Source organism: Ursus arctos, unplaced genomic scaffold, assembly GCF_023065955.2.
Source record: "Ursus arctos isolate Adak ecotype North America unplaced genomic scaffold, UrsArc2.0 scaffold_4, whole genome shotgun sequence".
Classification (NCBI taxonomy): domain Eukaryota; kingdom Metazoa; phylum Chordata; class Mammalia; order Carnivora; family Ursidae; genus Ursus; species Ursus arctos.
In genome coordinates this window covers 92,696,238-92,719,375 of record NW_026623056.1, presented here as the reverse complement: position 1 = coordinate 92,719,375, position 23,138 = coordinate 92,696,238, and the positions used below count along the sequence as shown (strand labels likewise).

The following is a 23,138-nucleotide window of genomic DNA, read 5'->3' as shown; positions in this document are numbered from 1 at the left end:
TTCTGGGGAACTCGTAATAGGTATTAAGGTAAACAAACAAAACACAGGGCCCCCTCACTGAAGGCGTGTAGGGAACCCTGCTGGAGACGAGGACCACACGACTTCCCAAAGCCCTAGCTACACTGACACGCACGATGGGTCCTCAAAGAGGCCGCAGCCGCCAGGCAGCACACGGGGGTTTACAACTCACAGCGTTTCACCAGCCAGACCAGGAACGCCACAAGGAGGGGACCTGGGCTTCTCTTTAGCACCCCCACTGTGGGCTGAAGCGTCAGGCACGCCACAGCCGCTCACGCAGTCAGTGCTCCTATGCAAAAAGCAGTAATCGCTACCGTCCAGGTATCAGGCAATGAGGTAAAATTAAAGATACACTTACCTGTCACTCTGCTTATTACAAAAATCATTCCTTATTTTGTCCACAATAGAAGTTCGGGGAAGGATGTTGGTTTTGTTTTTTTTCTTGGCATCATTTTCAACTACCACTATTAGCCAGTCCACAGAGCTATGAGCTTTCAGAACATTCTGCCACTTGGTAAGGTCGTCTTTTACGGTAGCTTTATACACTTCAGTATCCTAAAAATAAATAAGTCGCTGTGAAGGAAAGTTCATCAATGCCCTTCAGTTTAACAGCAAAATGTGTCTACTAACAGAATACATCGGCCACAGCGCGTCATCGCTGGCAGCTGGGACGCTCCACGCAAGGCCCCGTGCCGACCCGCTCCATGCCTGGGGGCGCTCTGGGCAGGCCCGGGGACACCGAGGCAAGACAGTTCCAATGTCACAGAGGAAGAGACCGAGAGAGAGCACAGTAAACCGCCCACAGCAACACAGTCCACTGGGTAGGTCTGCTCTGCCAAAGACCTCGTGCCCAACAACTGCGTCAACCGCACCCTGGCACATGCCCGGCGTGCTGGGGCGAAGCGGCTCCTCCCACCCAGGCTAGGGTCTCGCAGGCCGCAGGCGCGCATCTGCAGGGAGCCCAGGCTGCCTCCAGGTGGTGTCCTCCGCAGCGCCCCAGAACCACTCCAGTGTGAGCGCCACTCGCAGGCCACCGCGGGGGCGAGGCCGCTTACGAAGGAAGCCCAAGGAAAGAGGACAACCTAGGGATTTTTGGAAACTGCTCTAACTCACAAGGACTGAAAGGGGAACCATCCTGGTCCTAAAAAGCCGGTGCTGCTTCGGACTCACAGTCCCCAACGTCAGCCTGCACAAAAGCCGACGGCCTGCCTCCGCTCATCCGGAGACTGGGAGGACAGAGAGTCTCCGTGCTCTCGGTAACTGCTGATAACTGCCCTTACGCTCCATGAATCCACTTAGCAGATCTGGAGTGAAAATCTACATCCAAGATACTTGATTCATATCTAAATCAGGCAACTGAAAACCTTTGCAAACTATAACTTATAGCTACTGTTTAAATATGTATTTTACCCCTTTTTTAACAGAAAGATTCCTTGTTATCCTGGATAAAATTTCCTCTGGATTTTTTAGTCTCTCTTGAATACACTAATGCGATCAACCCATGAATGAGAAATCTCAAGTTTTGTACCCAGTCCCTCCTGTGGTTTAATTGCTAAGTGAAAAGTTCCAGAAATGAGTACATTTAATTTTTAGTCTGATTTTTAAAACTGCTGTGTCCTCAGTTTAAATTAAAAAAAAAAAAAGAAAAAGAAAAAAAAAAAACAATCTGCAAAGATCATGTGCTGAAAAAACAAGAGGAAAAACCATCTTGTGAAGATCGATCTTCTGTGAGCAGACTGACATGGCCACCTGAAGCAACCGAAATCAGAAACAGGTGAGGCAAGCCCTGCAAGTGGCCAGCCGACTGCTCGGAGCACCCAGCCCATGGCACCACAAGGGGCACTGAGGTCACACCTGGCGGGGGCCCTGCATGGGGCAGACAGAGCACAGGGTCCTGGGAGGCAAGGGCAGCTGACTTCACAGGAGGTCAGAGGTCAGAGGGACCCCTGAAGCACTCAGCAGGGGGCTGACCACCACACAAGTGTAAGACAGACCCAAAGCCAGGGAGAGACCCATCCAGACAGGACTCAACACCTGCACGGGACTGGGATCAGAGCAAGGCTGGGAGCCTCCAAATCCACGGGCACTGGGTGGAGAACTCAGGAAGGAAGGAATAGTTTTAGACTAGCCACTGTTTCAGACCCACAGATCATAAAAGCAATACATAAAACAATCAGACTCAAGTAACTTAATGACACAAAGCTCAAGAAAATTTCTAGGATTACAAAAGTCTAAGTGCTGAACAAAAAATTCATGGTGTCTGGCATCCCATAAAAAATTGCCAAGCAGGCAAAGAAATCATATATAATCCATAACGAGTTGAAAATTCCACCAACAGAATAGACTCAGTAATGACACAGATAATAGAATTAGTAGACAAAACCATTAAAATACTTATTGCGACCATATTCCACGTGTTCCCTCAGAGAAAAAACTGATGCTAAGCAGAGACATGGAAGATATTTTTAAAAGAAGGTAAAGACCCTTATGGATCTTCTAGAGACGAAAACTACAATGTCTAAACTGCAAACTATACCCGGTGGGACGGATTAAGAGCAGATTAGACAACCCAGAAAACAGGATTAGGTAACCGTGAAGACACAGAAGCAGAAATCACCCAAATGAAACAGAGAAAGACTGAGAAGCTATCAACACAGTGTCACTGAGCTGTGGGACTTCCAGAGCCTAATATGCGAGCAACTGGAGTCCCCAGAGGAGAGGGGAGAAAGGGAAGAACACAAGTATCCCAAGAAATAATGACCAAAAATGTCCCAAATCTAAATCAAAACTACACACCCACAAAGCTTAAAACACCACAAGCACAATAAACACAAAGAAAAGTATACCAGGGCAGATCATAGATGGTTTAAAACCAGTGACAAGGAAAAAAAAGCTTAAATCAGCAAAGGGGGAAAAGAAAAAAAAAAAGACACTTTAAATACAAAGTAACAAAGACAAAAATGAAAGACTCCTCATGGGTCACACTGTAAACCAAGACGGTGGAGGAACATCTTTTACCTGCTGGAAAGAAATAAAGAACTGTCACAGTCTAGAATTCTATATCCAGTAAAATATTTTGCAAAAATCGAGGCTTCCTCAGATGCACAAAAGCTGGAAGAACTCTCACCAAGGACCCTCCCTGTACCAAAGGAAAGGGGAGCACTGGAAGTGGTAACCAAGAGACGTGTTCTAATCTCTACAACATAACTGTTTAAAGCAGAAACAGTAAGTACTGTCGGGTCTGTAAGGAGACCACCACCCATGCCCACTGCCACAACAGGGTACTCCCCAGGTGGCCCAGCCCCGTCCGAAGGCAGGAGGCGATGCTGCAGACGTGCGCGCTAGAAACCCGAAAGCAGCTACTAACATAGCGTAGGAGATTTAATTCTAAAATCCCAAATATTATCTACTTGCTCCAGAAAACCTTCCTTAGTAGATAATGATCAAAACTAAAGCAAACAACAACAAAACACAGGGTCCCTATTAGAAAGTGTAAAAATTTTTTAAAGATTTTATTTATTTATTTATTTATTTGTTTGTTTGTTTATTTATTTATTTATTTGACAGAGAGCACAAGCAGGACCAGCACGCAGAGGGAGAGGGAGAAGCAGGCTCCCTGTTGAGCAGGGAGCCTGATACAGGGCTGGATCCCAGGATCAGGACCTAAGCTGAAGGCAAATGCTTAACTGACTGAGCCATCCAGGCGCCCCAGGAAAATGTAATTTTCAGGGGCATCAAAAGGCATAGATACAAAGATCTGTGATTAAAATTCTTCCCAGGGGCGCCTGGGTGGCACAGCGGTTAAGCATCTGCCTTTGGCTCAGGGCGTGATCCCGGCATTCTGGGATCGAGCCCCACATCAGGTTCCTCCGCTATGAGCCTGCTTCTTCCTCTCCCACTCCCCCTGCTTGTGTTCCCTCTCTCACTGGCTGTCTCTACCTCTGTCGAATAAATAAATAAAATCTTTAAAAAATAAATAAATAAAAAATAAAATAAATAAAATAAAATTCTTCCCAAATGAATCCACAACTTATTCAAGGCAATCCCAACCAAAACACGTCCCGTCTTTCCCTTCCTCTTTTCAACAGCTGCTCCTGTTCTATATGGCTTTGTAACAAACCACTACAACATGCAGCCGTCTAGAATATTCTCTCTGCTCACCAATCTACAAGTGAGACAAGACCAGGCACATGGCTCGCCCGCCCCACCCTGTGTGGCACGTGAAGACTGGGAGCAAGAAGGCTATCAGGTGCCAGCTGCTGGATGCTAGCTTGTTGGCCAGGATCTGCTGGGACCGGGACTGCACACCTCCAGGTGGCCTTCCCATGCGGGCGCTTGACTTCCTCACAGAATGGTGGCTGGACTCTAAGAGCACACACCCCCAGAGGGCCCCACAGAAGATGTATTACCTCTTATGACTTAAGTCTCAAAAGTCACAGTGCCCCTCCTCCCTGTTAATGGCCCACTCTGATTAAACTAGAGGAAACACAGACAAGGCCTCTTAATGGAGGAAGGTCACTGCCATGGAGAGAAGAGCATGGGGGATGGAATATGTGGATACCATCATTTTTGGAAAATAAAATTTGTACAACTAACAATCTGATTTTAAAATTTATATGGAAGAAAAAAATGTATACTAGCCAAGGGATTTATTTTAAAACAACAGACATCAATACATACTATTAAAATGTAATAATTAAAAGTCTGGTCCTGGCATAGAACAGACGATGATCAACAGAACATAATGCATACATGACACTGGTTTAAAATAAAGGTGAAATTTTCAGTAAGTGGAAAAGAGACAATTATGAAATGATGTTAGGCCAATGTGCTACCCAATTAAGACTATAAAATTAGACCCTTAAACCTCCACACCTCCTGCCACACACGAAAATAATACGAAGCTATACAGATCCAAATATAAAACACAAATTATAAAATTATTAAGAGAAAATACAGGAGAAAACCAATTATTACCTTCAGAGAGACAAGGCCTTCCCAAACATGATATACTCTACTCAGATACCATTTTTTTAAATGACATATTTCACTCCATAAAAACTGTAACAGTCACGAATACCCATGCAGCAAATGATACCTGAGCCAGCCACACGAAACACAACCTACGGGCGATGCGAGAGAAGCAAGCGCACCAGTGACAGCGGACTCTGCACACCGCTGCCAGCCACAGACAGGCCCAGCGAACAGAACGGCAAAATATAAATGACCTAACGACAAATCGGGAAGCCTGCTCTTAGGGATCTATCTTTAGCATTACAATCGCAAAAGCAGAGAAAACACATTCTCAACTACACAGGGAACATCCACAAGAACTGATCATTTATTGGTCACAGAAAAAAGGTAAGTTTCATAAAGCAGAAAGATTATACACAACATCCTCAACACGACGCAATAAAATTAGGAATTTTAAAATAAAAATTTTAAAGAATTTTTTTCTGGAAATTAAAAAACTTCATGTTGAACTGCTGAGTGAAAGGGGTAATACAAACTGAAAGCAGAGACTTTATGAAAAATGACTGACTACTGGGATTTAAATTCCTATCTTTAAAGACCTATAGCATTTAAATTTAAAATGAAAATAAATGCATTCCCACTCAAAAAAAAAAACAAAACCTAGAAAAAGAACAAAGTAAACCTCAAGAAAGCAAAAGGAAGGAAATAAAAATGAAAGCAGAAATTAATAAAGTAGAAAACACACTAATGGTGTATCAGGAATAAAAACCCTGGTTCTCTGGGAAGAAAGAACCCACAAACTACAAATAGCTAATTTAATCAAGGAAGAAAGGGGGAAGGTACAAATATACAACGAAATAACAATGGGGAAGTAACTGTTGCTACAGAGCGTATTTTAAAAGTCAAAAAAAGACCACTTTGCACACCTTCATGAAATTAAATTTTGTAACTTAACTGAAATGTATAATTTCTAAGAAAAATATAGTTTATCAAAATTGATGAGTGGCTGTAAGAGACCCATTTCCATGAAAAGGACGTGGAAAGTGATCAAGGAACTGCCTTGTAGGAGAGTACCAAGTCCAGACGGTTTCATGGGAGGAGTCCATCGAACCTCAGAGCCCAGACTGTTCTCGTGCTACAAAGATTGTCTCAAAAATAGGAAATAAATGAAAACTTCCAAATTATATTTATGAAGCAAGTACAATACTGATATCTAAACCTGACAGAAATAATACAAAAAAAGTTACAGACCCATCACTTGTGATCACAGATAAAAAAAAAAAAAAAAAAAAAAAAAAATCCTAAATTAGATGAACAGACACCAATACCACATTGACCAAGTGGGATTTATACCAGGAATGCAGGTATGGTTCAATAATAAGAAACCCATTAATATAACCCAACGTATCGGTAAATTTAAGTGGAAAAAAACCATATGATTATCTCCACTGAGTCTGAAAAAGCCCTTATTAACAAAATTCAAGAATGTATTCCTTTTTTTTTTTTTTTAAAGATTTTATTTATTCATTCGACAGAGACAGCCAGCGAGAGAGGGAACACAAGCAGGGGGAGTGGGAGAGGAAGAAGCAGGCTCCCAGCGGAGGAGCCTGATGTGGGGCTCGATCCCACAACGCCGGGATCACGCCCTGAGCCGAAGGCAGACGCTTAACCGCTGTGCCACCCAGGCGCCCCAAGAATGTATTCCTAATAAAGATCCTTGAGGAAACAGGAAGGGATGGATCACCTCCCAAGCTCCTGCACGTCTCCCTCCGTTCTACAGCCAGCACCCTCCTCACCGGACACACCGCAGGCACCCCACGGAGGTCAGGAACGAGGCAACAATGCCCACTGTCTCCACCACTATTTAATAACGGGTTCAAACAGAGAACAATTGGAGGCCTAAGAACTGATAAGGAAGAGATGGCATGATGGGGACTCCAGGGCCTAGAGAACCAGTGATAAAATGAACTCAAACAGTAAGAAAATCCACACAAAAAAAATCCATAGCCTTCACATACACAATGACCAACTAGAAGATATAACGAGAGAGAAAACCCCATGTACATCAGCAAAAGAAGGAAAATGCTTAGACATAAACTTAAGCAGAAACATGCAAACCCTGTCATGAAGAAACACACAGCTGAAACACTTCTGAAGGACATAGACGTGCACGTGCACAGAGAGAGAGACCTCCCTAGTTTGGGGTCAGAATGTCTCCACACCATCAAGATGTTGTCACAGCACATGGTAATTTATAAGCTCAACATGGTCCCAATAAAACCCCAGAAAGTTCTGTCTGGAGCTCAGTAACTTACTACTGACGTTTGCAAGGGCAAGGGGAAAACCGTGAAAAGGACAGGCCGAGAGTGGCCTGGCCTGCCGGACAGGAACAAGGACCATTCGCCTGGGCCTTCTACGGCCGCCTCCGCAGCTCTGTCTCTGGCTGCAGGGCGGGAGCGGGATGCTGGGACCATGGCTACGGCTGTCGGAGGACTGAGTGAGGAAGCACTGCGGTGATGCTGTCCAGAGCCAGGACAGACGCAAACACGGAACGGGACAGTGCAGCACAGAGCCCCAGGGACTGCGGCTCCAATCGGAGGCAGCAGTATCAAGCCCTGGTCTCGGAGACGCACCTTCCTAGCTCGTCTCCCGAAAAGCCGACAGCACTGGCACGCCCGAAGTGCAGGGGCACCAGGGTTCTGGGAAGAAGCGGCAGACTCCAGGACAAGGCCAGCACAGGTACGAGGGCCCAGGATATCTTGTTGTGCCTGAGAGTTAGAGAAGTCCCTGAACAGGACCGAGGGGCCGGTCTGAAGTGACTCTCACTGGCCGAATCTGGGACGACCGGAGCATCACAGCAAGTAAGGACAACAGATGGGAGACCATTACATGGGACAGAAACCCACACAGGCTCTTTCCCAGGGCAGAGCACCGCTGATCGGTTTGGAGGACGGCTGGTTGCAGCCCTCCACAAAGACTGGTTCAGGAAGAATCCTCGCTGGTGCTCCATCTAAGTGGGAAAGCTCGACGAGGAACAGGATAATGCTGTGGTCTTACAGCAGCCCCCCAGAGATAGCTTATTAGTCACAAGGGGACAACAGTACCTACAGCATGGGGAAACCTTGACCACAACCCCAAATCTAACATCACTGCTGAGGGGCCGTGGAGAGAAGAGGTAGTTAGCACCACAGGCCTAGGACAGCCATGCTTTAGGCCTGCTCACGGGGTGTGCCCTTGGCTGAGGACCGGGAACATGGATCATGAGAGGGTTCCCACCACCAGCTGACAAGAGGGCCTCACTGAGCACTAGCTCTTTATTCAAATACACTGGCTTGTGCGGAATACCTGCTTTCCCTCTGGGAGTCTAGAGTTTTGGTATGAGCCAGGCAGAGGGTGCCCATGTGCCTGAACCCTGACAAAAGCCCTGGGTGCTCAATGTTCATAGCAGCATTGTCCACAATAGCTAAATTGTGGAAGGAGCCGAGATGCCCTTCAACAGATGACTGGATTAAGAAGATGTGGTCCATATATACAATGGAATATTACTCAGCCATCAGAAAGAACAATTACCCAACATTTGCAGCAACATGGATGGGACTGGAGGAGATTACACCAAGTGAAATAAATCAAGCAGAGAAAGACAATTATCATACGATTTCACTCATTTGTGGAACATAAGAAATCGCAGGAAGATCAGTAGGAAAAGGAAGGGAAGAATGAAGGGGGGGTAATCAGAAGGGGGAATGAAGCATGAGAGACTATGGACTCTGGGAAACTAACTGAGGGTTTCAGAGGGGAGGGGGTGGGGGATGGGCTAGCCTGGTGATGGGTAGTAAGGAGGGCACGTATTGCATGGAGCACTGGGTGTTATATGCAAACAATGAATCATGGAACTTTACATCAAAAACTAATGCTTCACTGTATGGTGACATAACATAATAAAGAATAAAAAATTAAAAAAGCCCTGGGTGCTGATCTCTGATGAGCTCCCTGGCAGACGTGTCCCATGTGTCGTCACACTCACTGCTGGGGGGTGTAAGCCCACCCTGCACGGCGGACTCCGCTGCGAAAGGCTACAAAGCAAAATCCGGGAAGGCGAAAGGGCTCAGGAGTGAGCTTCCAGTCCTTTCTTTAAATCACACCACACTACTTCTGCAACCTCAGCTTCAGGTGAAAATGCCCCAACACGTAATGATTTGTGGGTGTCGTGTATCGCTAAAGTAGACAGGAAGAAATGACCCACAGTGTTGTCTCTTAGTTCACGAGAGAAGTCTGTCGAGAGTGACAAGCTTCTTTCTGGGTTCATAAACACGCAACTGCAAAGTACAAGTGAGGTCCCTGGATGGGCAGCCGTGGGGCACTGGCTCTGGAGACATCGTGATGGTGAGGAAGCAGGGCGGTCCCTACCCTCACAAAGCCCACAAACCAGCAGATGACCCATAAGGAGAATGAAGTCAAGTATCTATCACGAGAGCGAGTATCAGCGGTTCGGAAAACAAAGCTGGGAGTAAATATTAACAACACCTAGAGGCCACGAGGTCGCAGGGAGCTCACAAGAACTCAGAACAAGGCAAGCAAGAGTGTACCTGGTGGTTACCCAGAGGACAACACACGGGACCAGAGCAGAAGCGTGGAGAGGCAAAGCCAGGCAACTGAAGGACGGAGGGAGAAAAGAGGACACGGAGGACAGTCCATTAAATCGTCCATGTGAAAAATTAGAGTTGTCTGAAAAAAAGCTAGACCGGTGAATTCTTAATCCTATCCCAAGACATTTTCTGGTCACTTCTTCTCCCTTGGCGAGTACTTACACAGCATTCTGTCCAATAAATGTGAAGAAAGGGGAAGGTGAGCAGGGCTTTGTTTCCTTCTTTGGGCAGCAGCTCCTCTTTGAATTGAACGAAGTTAGATTCTAGGTGAATCATCTTTGGAGCCCGGCCATAGGACCTACAAACAATTTTTAAAACGTCACTAAGAAAAATGACTACAGAAGGTTCAGCAGAAAGAAAAGGAAAAAATCCCACAATAATTTAATCCTATCCATGAGTTCAAAAGTACATATACGGTATTAATCCTGAATTACAGTGATAATACTCTGTCCAAAAGGAGTCTACACATTACCTACGCGTGGTTCATAGTTACGTGTCAAAGCTCCCTCTCCGTCAAGACTGTCGCCTTACTGAGGGACGCGTGCATGGCAATATCCTACTGCACCAGGGCTATGTGCGACAACACAGACTTCTGAGAAAAAGGGATTATTACTTGGAGTTTCACTGAACCTCTAAGTCACTATAAAGAAAAAAAAAAAAAAGATTCCCTAATGTCAAAAGCACAGTTTGAAGATAGGAAAGCTTTAAACCACACAAGTACTTTTATGATCACCTGTATGACCCAAAACAGAGAGCCGCCCCCTGCCCGCCGGGGGGGGGAGCAGAGAGAAAGGCAAGGGCCGCCGACGCCCGATCAACGGCTATCAGGGCATGGCTGCCATCTTACTACCCTCCTAAAAAATACATTAAGCTCCATGTATCTTTCCTCCACACTTTCATTTTTCACTTCTAGCAGCTGTGTGTCTGACACATCTCTAGCTGGATTCTTGTATTTGTTGTCCGATCTAAGGGGTCTGTGTCTAACACACTGAAACTACCCATATTTAACATGATTATGCTGATGCTTGAACTTATGTACTTTCAATTTTCAGGCTATCTTTCCCTGTCCTTTGTGAGACTACCCAAGTTTTCTTCTTCCATCCTTTTTCTCTGTTGGTTTGTAAGTTCAACCATCTATTTCTACTCTGCTATTGGCTACATTTTTATTTTTAATATGCTTAAACTTAAATGTTTCTTTTAAAGACTAGAGTAAATGCCTACCCTCTCCTTGAACGAGACAAGTACACTTTCTTCTCTCTGCCTTCCTCCCCACATCTAAAATTTCAGATTTCTTAATTTTTAAAAGGACTGATACCTTAAGTTTAGGAAAATATTTTTATGACTTGTTTGCTGGCAGCTGCTTCCTTCATCTATGAATTCTGGGTTCATTTTCCTTCCTGTTGAGATGTGTGCTTTCATTATTTCGGGGTGGTGAGGTTTGCAACCCTACTTTATTTCTCAGCTATCTCCAGGTCATGGCAGCAATGAACACACCATGTGAGGGGCCCTCCGGAGTACGCACATGAAGCTCTGTGCACCAGAAGTGACACACCCTGGCCCCAGATGGCCCCCAGGCCTTTGAGGGACAAACCCTGTCAGTCCCGCCTCGGCGAAGCCCTGTACAGGCCCAAGGGCAGAGGGGGGGGGGGCTGACTCAGTCTTCCCTTCTGCATGTGAGTTTGAGGAGCACAGACGTCTAGGTTGAAAGGAGTTTTCCATCAGTACTTTGACAAGTGCTGGCTCTTACGCTGCATTTTCAATGTTGTAGCGACTGCAGGTCTGGCTTCCTTTTGTCTGTTTTCCTGGCGTGGCTTTTGGTTTGCTTTGTTTTGGTTTCATTCCATGGGACTTTTCGTGGGCTCCAGCAAGCCCCTGATTCGCCACTGGGAAAATCCTGACCTTCTTCAGATACTGTCCCCCGTTCTCTGTCCTCTGCTCTGAAACTTCTGGCTGTCTCCCACATCTCGGCGTGTCCCCATGCCCCCATCTGCAGCTCTTGGCCCCCATCCCCCGTGTTACACGGTAGGGCTTCACAGCTCTATCTCCCCACTCACCGATGTGCTCCCCACCGTACATCTAGGAAAATCTCGGCTTCAATCTGAGTTCCCAGATCTACTCGATTAATTGTAAACTGTGATCATAGCCACACGTACCTGCTTTAACATATTAAATAGTATCAAAGGGGCTTGCTTTCCCTCACACTCACACACACGCAGCTGCCTGCCCCGGCCTCCCTCCCCCCCCCCCCCCCCCCCCGCTCCTGTACTAGTTTTCCTAGAGCTACTCTGACAAGTTCCCACAAACCCAGAGGCTTAAAACGACAGTAATTCTCTCACAGCTCAGGAGACCAGAAATTTGAAATCAAGGAGTTGGCAGCGCTGGCTTCCTCTGGACACTCTGGGAGAACTCATTCCTCGTCTCTCCTACCTTCTGGAAACCCAGGCAGTCTCGGCTTATAGACCCTCACCCCAATCTCTGCGGCCATCTCCATGTGGACTGCCCCTCTGCGAGTGTCTGTGTCTTCCCAGGACACCTGTCATTGGATTTAGGGCCCACACTACTCCAGGATGATCCCATGGGATCCTTACCTCAATTACACTGCAAGATCCTTGTTCCAAATAAACTCACACTCACAGTTTGCAGGGACATATCTTCTGAGGGTCACCATTCAGCCCACTGGATCTCCCCAAACACTTTCATTTTAGACACGATGTCCAAATGTCTGTGATGGAAGAGGCAGGCTCAGCTCTGCCCACCCATCCTCCCGCCTGGCCCCTGCCCTCCCAACTGCCTTCTCCCAACTGCCTGTCGTCCCGACTCCATGCCCCCTTCTTATTAAATGCAGCAGCACACTCTGGCTATGCAGCTTCATGATGTGCTTTTCGTCTTCCTGCCTTCGTCGTTCTTTCAGCTCACAGAGTCACCATTTCCCGTTCTTCCCCAGCTCTCCGACAAAACTGCAAACCCCGAGTGCCAGCCGCTCAGTCAAGGCCCTTCCTCCCGGCTGGCGGCCTCCTGCTCCAATCAGGAAGGCACCGTGGGGATACAGCAGGTCTTTTCCTGGGGCCGTGCAGTGTGTCCCGCGATGAATTCTCTGCCCTCCTGCCTGGGGAGCACGGGGGTGGCACAGAGCTCTGCCACCTGCCCCACCTGTTCAGATCCAGTGTTGTTGCTGTCAGAACGGCCCTTCTCCCCGCTTCTGCGGTGCCTCGAATCCACGGGACTGGAGCTCGTCTGTCTGCTGCAAGAGCCGCAGGCTCCCGCGGAGGCGGCCCTGGCCCCTGCCCCCTCCCGGCGCTCCGGCCTCATGTGCTGCGGTCCTGGGTCCCGGCACCTGTGTCTCCAGGGGCCACCTCTGAGGCTACAGGAGACACAGGCTCAGCCTCCTCACCCGAAGCCTCCATCTCCTGTCCTTCTCCAGGGAAGGTGTCCGGTCTTCAATGCGTCACCCACAGCCCACTCTGTCCCTGTGCCCTCACCCCTCTTCGGCCCTTCCTCCAGTTCAGGCAGGCTCAGGAAGGCGAAGAGAGGAACACACGAGACCTCTCCTTGTGTCCTCATAACCCCTCGTCTTGTTTCACGGATACATCTCTTTGCTTTCGTCTTCCTGGATGTTTAAATACTGTGTATTAGAAATCCTCTCCGGACACCTCCATCTCTTCAGACATGAATTCCTCCACTGAGTTATCTTCTCTCGCTGACAGCTCAGGGCCTCCTTAGAGGCTGAACAAGTCTCCCACTTTCTATCTGCTCTTTATATTCAGTTTAGTAATTAAACGCACTCCTTCTAACACGGTATCAGACAAAAAATGAGACTAGACCCCATCTCTGGTAGTCACACCCTGAAAGCCAGATCAGTTCTTCATGGTGGTAGGGAGCATACTGCTGGCCACAGGAAATAATGCAGAAAGAACTGGAACTACATGAGCAAGAATGACAACCAGAAATCTGTGCCTCAATTAAAGTCGGATTCCCTGTACTAACAAGTCAAACTCCAAACATTTTCTAGAAATGATAGCTCATCTTAGCAGAAAATGTTTTTCAGTAAGATAAATCAAATGCGGACTACTTCTCCGAGCAAGTCGTGAAATGAACAATCCCATAGTAAAGGACAAATGGGATGGCTGGTCTGGTTTCCCCCTTAATTTTTAAATAACATCTTTCTGTACACTTCCTCATCCTTAAGAAAGGAGTATAGGAGCTCAGGGTGGAGAAAGGTCTTGCTGAGACCGTAGGTAAAGGCCATGTGTTTCGGCTCTAACGTGGAGTCTGAGTACATGTCTGCTTTCCAAAATACCTGTGCTTTTAAGACACTCTGATGCAGACACGTAACTCTAGGAAACAAACTGAGGGCTGCTGGCGGGGGAATGCGGTAACCGGGGGACAGGCATTAAGGAGGGCACGTGATGTGATGAACACAGGGTCTGACATGCAACTGATGAATCACTGACCTCTACATCTGAAACTAATAACGCACTGTATGTTAACTAAACTGAATTTAAATTAAAAATTAAAAAAAAACACCGATGTACACGAGGAATCAGAAGTCATTTCTATAAAAGAGGCCTTTAACTCAAAAGAACTGTCTTGTTTCTACCACCCTATAGCTCGGTAAGAAAATCAACATATTCCTTAAAAAGTGAGGCCCACAGATTATGTGATACGTTCAGTCTCTTTACAAGACACTTTACAACTTAGGCTTTAACTTTTACTACCTCACTTGCTCACAGAAATGTCTACAAAACAAAGAGGGAGATAAAGGCAAAGAACAAATATGCCACACCTTCTCCATTCCATCGGTTCTCTTGGAAGCTGCTGGGAAAGCGTTGGATAAATGGACGTAAATAAATTCTGATCTCCAGCACCTAAAACAGGAATAAAGAGAAATCCAGTTATGACATTTTTAGGTGAATACAGGCAAAATGGGCTCTAGAATTTATGGAATTGGTAATTTTAGACAATTTTATATTTAGTAAAATGACATCACAAAACAAGGTTGCTTTTTACCTTTAAATAACTAATCTCAAGAAAACCCAGCACTTGAGATCCATAATATAACTTCAACCTTACAACACCTTCACGTGGTCCAAACAATTTTCCCCAAGGAGAATGAGGATCGGGGTAATGAGGACAGGAAACGCTGAGTACCTTGCCCAAGGCCACAAAGCTACAGAGAGAGGGAGCTGGCTCAACTCCACCAGCTGTCTCCTGAGTGTATGACCTACAGCCACTGCCTTCTCCTGCGTCATGCGAACAGCCACAAACGTCATGCAGAAAAGGAAACCCCAAGAAGTGAACAAGAACTTCTTCACCAAAATAAACTCAATATGTATCCAGATGCTAGCAGGAGCGAAAACATACACAGGACACCCTGAGTGCGCACATGACACACGGGACCCCTGGCGTGCCTTCTCTGGGTCAGTCCTCACGGTACTGCTAAGACAGGCAAGCGCCACCCAGTTTCACAGATCAGGAAGGCGAGATCTGAGAGGCCAAGGTATTTGGAACACAAAACGAGCTCACGGCGGATCCTAGTTACGAATCCAGGTGCGTCTGGCTTCATGCTGCGGGCTCAGGGTTTAACTCAGCTCTTCTATCTTAGTGTTAGCAGAACTGGAGAGTCCATTAGCTCTCATAAAATGATAGGATAACACGTTACACTTAAGCTAAAAAAGAACTTTTAATATAGATGACTCAAACTCTCACACTGGAGGATCCTCAAACTTTAAGCAAAACCATTATCCAAATTGCTTGTGTATTGATCATAAAGATATCATTGGAATTGATGTGGGCCATTAACACATTTGCTTATTTGGCTACCATGAACATAAAAAAAAAAAACCTCCCCAAAACCACTTAACGATATCAAGTCAAGTGATACTTCCAGACAGCCCAGCGGAGCAGCATCAGAGGCGCGGGCGGGGTGACGTAACAGGGCCTTCTCAGCGTCACCCCATCTCCTAGCTGAGTGCGCCCGGAGCCTGGAGACCCCGCCACCCGCCCTGGGCCTCAGAGGGCCGCCTGTGAAGTGAGAAATAAGAACACCTTGGGCTGTGGAGAAGGTCAAATGAGTCAACACAAATAAATAACCTTGAACCCCGGGCCTGACATAAAGTAGTCTAGGTTACTCTTACTACATTTTTTGTTAAAATAAAAACAATTTTTGTTTTAACTTACCATTTCTCACTGTGTTCATTTATTTGGTAGTCATCTTAGAAATCATTAAGTAAGAAAGTAATCAGGTTGCTTACGTTGGATTGCCATTCCTATTGCCTTCTTTTTTTCTTTTAAGATTTTTTAATTTATTTATTCGACAGAGATAGAGACAGCCAGCGAGAGAGGGAACACGAGCAGGGGGAGTGGGAGAGGAAGAAGCAGGCTCCCAGCAGAAGAGCCTGATGTGGGGCTCGATCCCGGAACGCCGGGATCACGCCCTGAGCCGAAGGCAGACGCCTTAACGACTGTGCTACCCAGGCGCCCCTCCTATTGCCTTCTTAAAAGGTCCCGAGGTTAATGTACAGAATGTACGAGTCTTCTGCTGCGCAGCAATCAGGGCAAGCGCGCGGAAGCTCTCTCCGGCTTCAGTGTTCACGTGCCCTCGTCCTGCTAACAGAGTCTCACGTGAGTACACGGGTACAGGGAGCCTGACCGTAATGTGCCTCCTACATCGCCCATGCTATCTCCCTCGGAAAATCCTTGTTAGAACAATAAAACTCATCCAAATGGAGACCGTAAAGTAATTTTTTCTTACACTCTCATGGAATAAATCTTTGTGTCCTAAATTTAATCTTAAAAGATTATAGGTCAACTAGCACAGTAACTGCGGACTTAAATGTGACTGTCGGACCTCAGTGTCTTATAAACTGAAGTGTGTCCCCCCACAAAATTCATGTTGAAATCCTAACCCCCAGTACCTCTGAATGTGACTGTATTTGGAAATCAGGTCTTTAAAGAGATGATAAAGTTAAACGAGCTCTTTACGGTCTTCAGGCCCTGATCCAATCTGACTAGTGCCCTTTTAAGAAGAGAAAATGTGGACACACAGAGAGACACTAGGGGTGTGAAAAGCTCACAGGAGGACACAGAGAGAAGACAGCCGTCTACACGTCAAGGAGGGAAAGCCTCAGCTGCCGACCCTATGGACACCTCGATCTTGGACTTCCAGCCTTCAGAACCTCGAGCTTCTCATTTACTTGCTTCAGCCTCGCAGGCTATGCTCCTCGGCTGCCAGGTTCAGCCCCCAGCAGACTAACACTGCGCCCCCTGATCTACATTTGAAGGTCAAATTTTTCTAACCCACTGAACTCTACACTGACTGACTGACTGAGAACGATGAAAAGTGACCCTGATTTTCCAGAATGCACATCCATTATTATCCTAATAGCCTTCAATCTTTCTATCACGAATCACGCAAACCTGAGATGCCCCTGAACTCGGGCCTAGAGAGCCGGAGCACGGAGGGAGAAAGGAGAGTGTAGGCACAACCCTCTGAAGGGATTACATCTCCGCTTCTGTGATAGGTGACGGAATTAACCACACATACCTAGCAGAGCCCCAACAGCCCAGTCTCGACGTAGAGAAGTCCTTAGAGCTTTGAGGTCTGAACAGAAGACAGAGCAACTTGCCGGCTGATGTTTGTTAGAAAGTAGCTACTAAAAGCAAAAATGAGGGGCGCCTGGGGGGCACAGCGGTTGAGCGTCTGCCTTCGGCTCAGGGCGTGATCCCAGAGTTCTGGGATCGAGCCCCACATCAGACTCTTCTGCTGTGAGCCTGCTTCTTCCTCTCCCACTCCCCCTGCTCGTGTTCCCTCTCTCGCTGGCTGTCTCTATCTCTGTCAAATAAATAAATAAAATCTTTAAAAAAAAAAAAAAAGATTGCTCTGTTTATTTTTCCACCTCAAGAGGCCTATTAAAACACTGAAGTCAAAGTATTCACTGCAACAACTAAGATCCCTTTTTGTGTGTGAGGAGAGGGGAGACTCCTCAAAATAATTAATAAGGGTAATTCAAAGCACAACCCCACTAACATAAACCTCTCCCTCCCTGCGTGTGTAATATGCCCCCGTTTTCGTCACTGCAGGGGACACGTGGAGATAGGAGGGCTGGGGGCGCTCCAGGGTGTGCAGACCACTGCAGTCACCCTCCGCCCTGGGCCAGTATCCCAGCACAGCAGCACCCCAGCAGGAGGGGTGCGGGGGAAGGGGAACAGGCACAGGAGCCACTCAAACATGAAGGGAAACTTCAGAACAATCGCCCTGCTGGAAGGAGAGGGATGCAGGCACTCAGGGTGCTGCCCAGACCCATCAGGCACCTGCCCCAGGCTGAGAAAAGCCCAGCTCAGACAGCCCCCAACGAAGGCAGGCGGAGTCCCAGGTGTCTGATTATACGAACCTCTTTTCTTCTTATTTCTGCCAGCAGTAACTGGTTTTCTGTCAGATGCAGTCAGATGACTGACCAGACCTTTGTTACTTCCTGAATTATTACTGCATTCTGAGACTTTTACCAGCATATATTTATATATATTAATCGTGTAATTTAAAACTTTTATGCTAAAAGAAGATGACTGCTAATTAAGCACGGAGGGAAAAAGAATTCAAAAAATATGATTTCAATGATTTAAGTATAAATGGGTTGTATTTCAACAAATTCAAAATTTTTCTTATATCTTCAGAACAGAAGGAATTGGGAACTCAATTATACAGAAAGTAATTAGTAACCTGGAGCAACATTAAAAAGACACTAACACGTGTCCAGCTGACAATATATAAATAACTACAGATATAGATGTATCACTTAGATTTGAGATCACCAACAATAAGACTGTAAGAAAACAGCTATTTTTGAAATAACTCTAATCTTCAAAGAAGTTGGTCATAGCAAAAATAGAAACCTGCACGCTAGACAGTCTTTTCTGACCCAAGATACTGTCACTGAGATGAGAGTCTAGCCAAAGCTTATTAACAGCAGGCCCAGTCTACCCCCACCCCCAAGCCGGTCGTGGTCCTATACCATTTATATTAGTCTCCGGCAACCTGAAGAACAGTGGAATCTTTCACTTACGATCACTTATGCACGAACCCTTTATTTTAGGGTCCATAAATTACAAAGTCACAAAGTTATTTAGTGTCAAAACATCTTTCAGATTTTTAGTTCTTAACACTAGATGGCAACAGAACAGAATCAACACTAAGCTGACCGACTAAAGGACTTGAGGATGTCCTGCTTTGCAGGAAGATGCCTCCAACAAGGCAACCAAACACGCTTTACCTTGTTGGAAGTCTACGTCCAAACCAAACCGTCCGGCGGGGTTCTGTTTGCGGGACGAGATGACAGGGGTGTTCACCTTCTGCATTTCAGGAATACAGGATACCTAAACTAAAGGTACATATTCTAACATGTAAGAAAAATGTTTATACCTACATTCTAAAAGCTATAAATTCGTTGTTGCTAAGTTCCTATAATGTTTATGCAACAATTTTTAGAAGATTTTAGAACTCAATTACGACATTAAGATTGAATTTGGCACTAAACGGTCTACAGAAAAAGTAGCATGAGTTACCAAATGTAGTGTGAGTGCTCGACAGCTATAAATTATGCCTCGGGGGAAACACAAGGCTAAATTAAAAAGTTACTCTCAGTTGGGAAGGACACAGGATTTTCATGCTTGTAGAATCATTACTCCCCATGATTTTTTTTTTTCCAGACACGTGTTAAGGGCATTTGGAAGTCTGTCCTTGTCCTGCTTTCCAGAACGTGTGAATACGCTACATTACGAGACAAGGGAGGAATAAGGTTGAGGATAGATAAGGTTGCTAATCAGGTGATCTTAAGTAAAGAGATTATCCCGGATTATCCAGGTGGGCCAATGTACCCCAGAAGGGAGGATATTCAGTGGGGAGGAGGGAAGCAGAAGAGCCAGAACCAAAGAGTTGGAATCATGAGAAGGACTGAACTGGTCACTGTTGGCTCTAAAGATGGAGGAAGGGCCACGAGCCAGAAATGTGGGCAGCCTCTAGAAGCTGGAACAGGGCAAGGGGATGGATTCTCTTCCAGAAGGAATCAGCCCTGCCAACCCCCTTGATTTTAGCCCAATGAAGCCCATTTCAGACTTCTGACCTCCAGAACTCTAATACATTTGTTTATTTTAAGGCACTAAATCTATGTAATTTCTTACACCACCCACAACAAAAATTAAAGCGTTTAATTTGAAAAAAAAAAAAATTCTACGTAACACCTTTCTTCTGATGCTACCGGAGGGCCTGCTGAGCTACACAGGGCCTGGCACCAGGTGAGAGCTAGCTAACAGGAGTCAGGGGGCCATCTGTTTCCTGCCAATACACAGACGGCACGGTGAACGCCCTCAGCGGTTGGCACACACTCACTCCGAACTCGCAAGCCAGCCTGATGAGAGCGCGCCACTCCACAGACTGGAAACCGAGGCTGGAGGTCAAGCATGGAAACCTGCTCGAGGACAAGCAGCTAATGAGCCTCAAAGCTGGAAATGATTCACCTCCAGGCAGCTTGGCTCTGGACTCAATATTCTTCTCTGTTGTCCTGGGTTGCTTCTCGATTCCTTAATTTTACTGTTTGCTAATTAAGCTGAACAGAGGCTCTGTCAATGCTGCTTGGCTGAAGGTACAGGCTCCAGAAGACCTTTCATCAATAGCGAACACTTCAGTCATCTGCTTACCACTTACCAGCCCTTAAACATGCAAAGCTATCAAATCTTAACACAAAAATATAAAAGGATCAGAACACTGTAACCATGATAAAGTGGAAGAGAAAAACAAAAGGTTGAGCCAATTTGCAAGTGATGGGTAGCTTTCTTCATAATACATACATTTGCAAGATCGGTATTTTCATTTGGAGATTTATGTTGGGTAAAAGATCTTATATCAAGTTTATAAATATTTGTTGATACCCTCATATAGTATAATCTTTCTTCAAATTCTTTAGTATAATCTTAGTAAAGGGAAATAGTAACTTTTCCAATAAAATACACCTCTCACTTTATCCTAAGCTGCTGAAGAAATCCAGATTATTTTACCCTGTTAACGAAATGGGTGTCTTCAACTATCTCATGGGCAACGTCTTAATTTAAAGGCATTAGGTTTACCCTGCAGGACTCCACAGCCACCCCCCCCACACACACACACACACCAAGGGGTGGCAAAGACAGGACAGATTACAGCTCAACGTAAACAAATGCCAGGTGAGAGAACTGCCTTTGGGGCACTGAGTGTCTCCCCGCTGAGGACCTCCTCACAGGGACTCTAGAAGCTACGCAGCCACGGAATGGCTGGACTAGGACAGGATGACCAATTTCAAGGCCCTTCCAAGCAAGGGATCCTATGATTCTACCTTTGAACAAATAAGTCAGAGGAAATATATACTTTACCTAGCCTTTGCTTTATAAAAAAATTTTCAGAAAAAGAGCCATTTTTTAAGTACGCCGTTAACACAGGAAAGCTACAGTCCACCAGGAGGCAGCACCAAGGGTTAGCAGTACCTCCTCCAGCCCGTCCATGTTGCTGCAAGTGTCGTGAAATCATTTTTTTTGATGGCTGAGTAAAATGCTAAGCGAAATAAGTCAAGCAGAGAAAGACAATTATCATATGGTTTCACTCATCTATGGAACATAAGAACTAGGAAGATCGGTAGGGGAAGAAAGGGAAGAAGAAAGGGGGGTAATCAGAAGGGGGAATGAAGCATGAGAGACTATGGACTCTGAGAAACAAACTGAGGGCTTCAGAGGGGAGGGGGTGGGGGAATGGGATAGGCTGGTGATGGGTAGTAAGGAGGGCACGTATTGCATGGTGCACTGGGTGTTATACGCAACTAATGAATCATCGAGCTTTACATCGGAAACCGGGGATGTACTGTATGGTGACTAACATAATATAATAAAAAATTATTATAAAAAAAAGAAAAGAAAACAGGGCTAAAGAGAGCACTGTCATTGACCCTAGCCCCTAACGATGCATGGACTTGCCCACAGACCACACGTGAAGGAACTGCTCGACAGCTTTTGGCACAACAGACTCTCAAATGAACGATGAAAACTCCCAAGGTCACAAGCTGGGGGTCCGTCAGCCGCTCGGTCACGGGTAAGGCTACTTGCCGTACTTCTTGTGTTAACACCAGCGCAGTAATGAAAATTAATTAACACTTCCAACTGGTAGCTCTTTCACGGGGAAAACTAATACCAAATGCATCATCATGGAATATGGAAACCCTCCCAGTGGTCCTCCCACAGTATCTGCACATAAAAGGCTTTCCCATTTGGGGCTTGGAGGTAGGGAGTGAGGTTCATGAGAAAAAACAAACAAGATCCAGATGTTATCCAGATTCTAGAAGTAGAAGCCAAGGCTCAGTCTGTGCCCTAAAATGACTGGGCAACGGATCCCCGTTTCTGTGTATACACACATCCTTTCATCACAAGGCACGTATTTGAGAAGAAACAAGTGAGCCCTCCCATAGCTCTGTACTGTAGAGGCCAAGCTGAAAGAAAAGTAATTCCTACAGTCAACATGACAGGGATGATGGGGATTGCCTTTATCTGATTGTCAGCTGTTCTGCCAAAACGGCCGTTTTCAATCCCATGGCAGTATGTCCTGCCATCTCATTGCTGGCAGTAAAGTTATGCCTGCTCCATCCGGCTTCCAGCTTTGCCCCTGACCCTTAGGGTGGCACCACGTGCACATGGCCACCCTCCCACACTGCTTCTCTCTCTCCCAATAGCCAGTCTCTGTAACAATTACTACCCCCGGGGTGTGACCAAAGGGGAAAAAGTACAGTATATGTTAGCGATAATCGAATTGTATACCGTGGGAGTTTGCAGAAAAGGAATCAAAGCCAATACACAGAGACCAATCACAAGATATGTAGTCCCAAAGTTGTCTTCTTTTTCAACGTGTAAGACAACTAAGCGCGCACCAAGAGTACCAAAGGTTTAAGTGAACGCTTCTAGAGGCCACCAGTCCCGTTCTCTGGAGCTCAGGGACCAAATACAACCTCCACAGAGGGGCTGAAACAGAAAACGAAGGACTAGACGAGCGCATCGAATTGTAAGAGCACTGAAGAATTAGCCCTTAACAGTTCACAGATTTGCAAAAAAAGAAAATACAGGATGATTGTAGCAGTTTCAATCACAGCATTTACAAGTTCAAGAGATCTTGCCTGCTCCAGCCCCTCCCCTGCCCTGGGGCTCTGGAGAGACCGGTTTCTAAAACCGCTCTTTGCCCCAAGAGTTGCCAAAGACCACCTTCTCCGTGAGGTCTAGCTGCAGCTTCCGAAAGGCTTACCATTACGGAGGGGAATTTAGTAATACCTAGCAAAATTACGGGTTTACCACAGCCTCAGCAATCTCTGAAGGAATCCATCCCAACAGACACACCAAAAGACTATCTGATTCAGGACTATCTCAAAGAGCAAAAGACAAAACCATTCAAATTCCAAGGACAGGACTGGAACAGAATAAACCACAGAACATCCACAATCC

The 23,138-nt window shown here is 46.0% G+C and overlaps 1 protein-coding gene across 8 annotated transcripts in view; it reads right to left on the bottom strand.

Annotated features, from left to right (window-relative positions):
• Positions 1-23,138, bottom strand: part of TRAPPC10 (trafficking protein particle complex subunit 10) — an 84,057-nt gene that overhangs the window by 48,162 nt on the left and 12,757 nt on the right. For 2 of the 8 annotated variants that reach the window (XM_026495326.4, XM_026495382.4), the window contains exons 1-4: positions 18,905-19,069; positions 14,422-14,503; positions 9,801-9,936; positions 377-573 (exon numbers count right to left, since the gene is read on the bottom strand). In XM_026495326.4, the coding sequence (XP_026351111.1) occupies positions 377-573; positions 9,801-9,936; positions 14,422-14,503; positions 18,905-18,989 (500 nt within the window). In that variant the 5' untranslated portion in view covers positions 18,990-19,069. Of the gene's footprint in view, positions 1-376; positions 574-9,800; positions 9,937-10,110; positions 10,279-10,953; positions 11,598-12,226; positions 12,361-14,421; positions 14,506-18,904; positions 19,070-23,138 lie in introns of those variants that run through there. The other 6 variants (XM_026495452.4, XM_044387242.3, XM_044387253.3 and 3 more) reach the window with 6 other exon arrangements.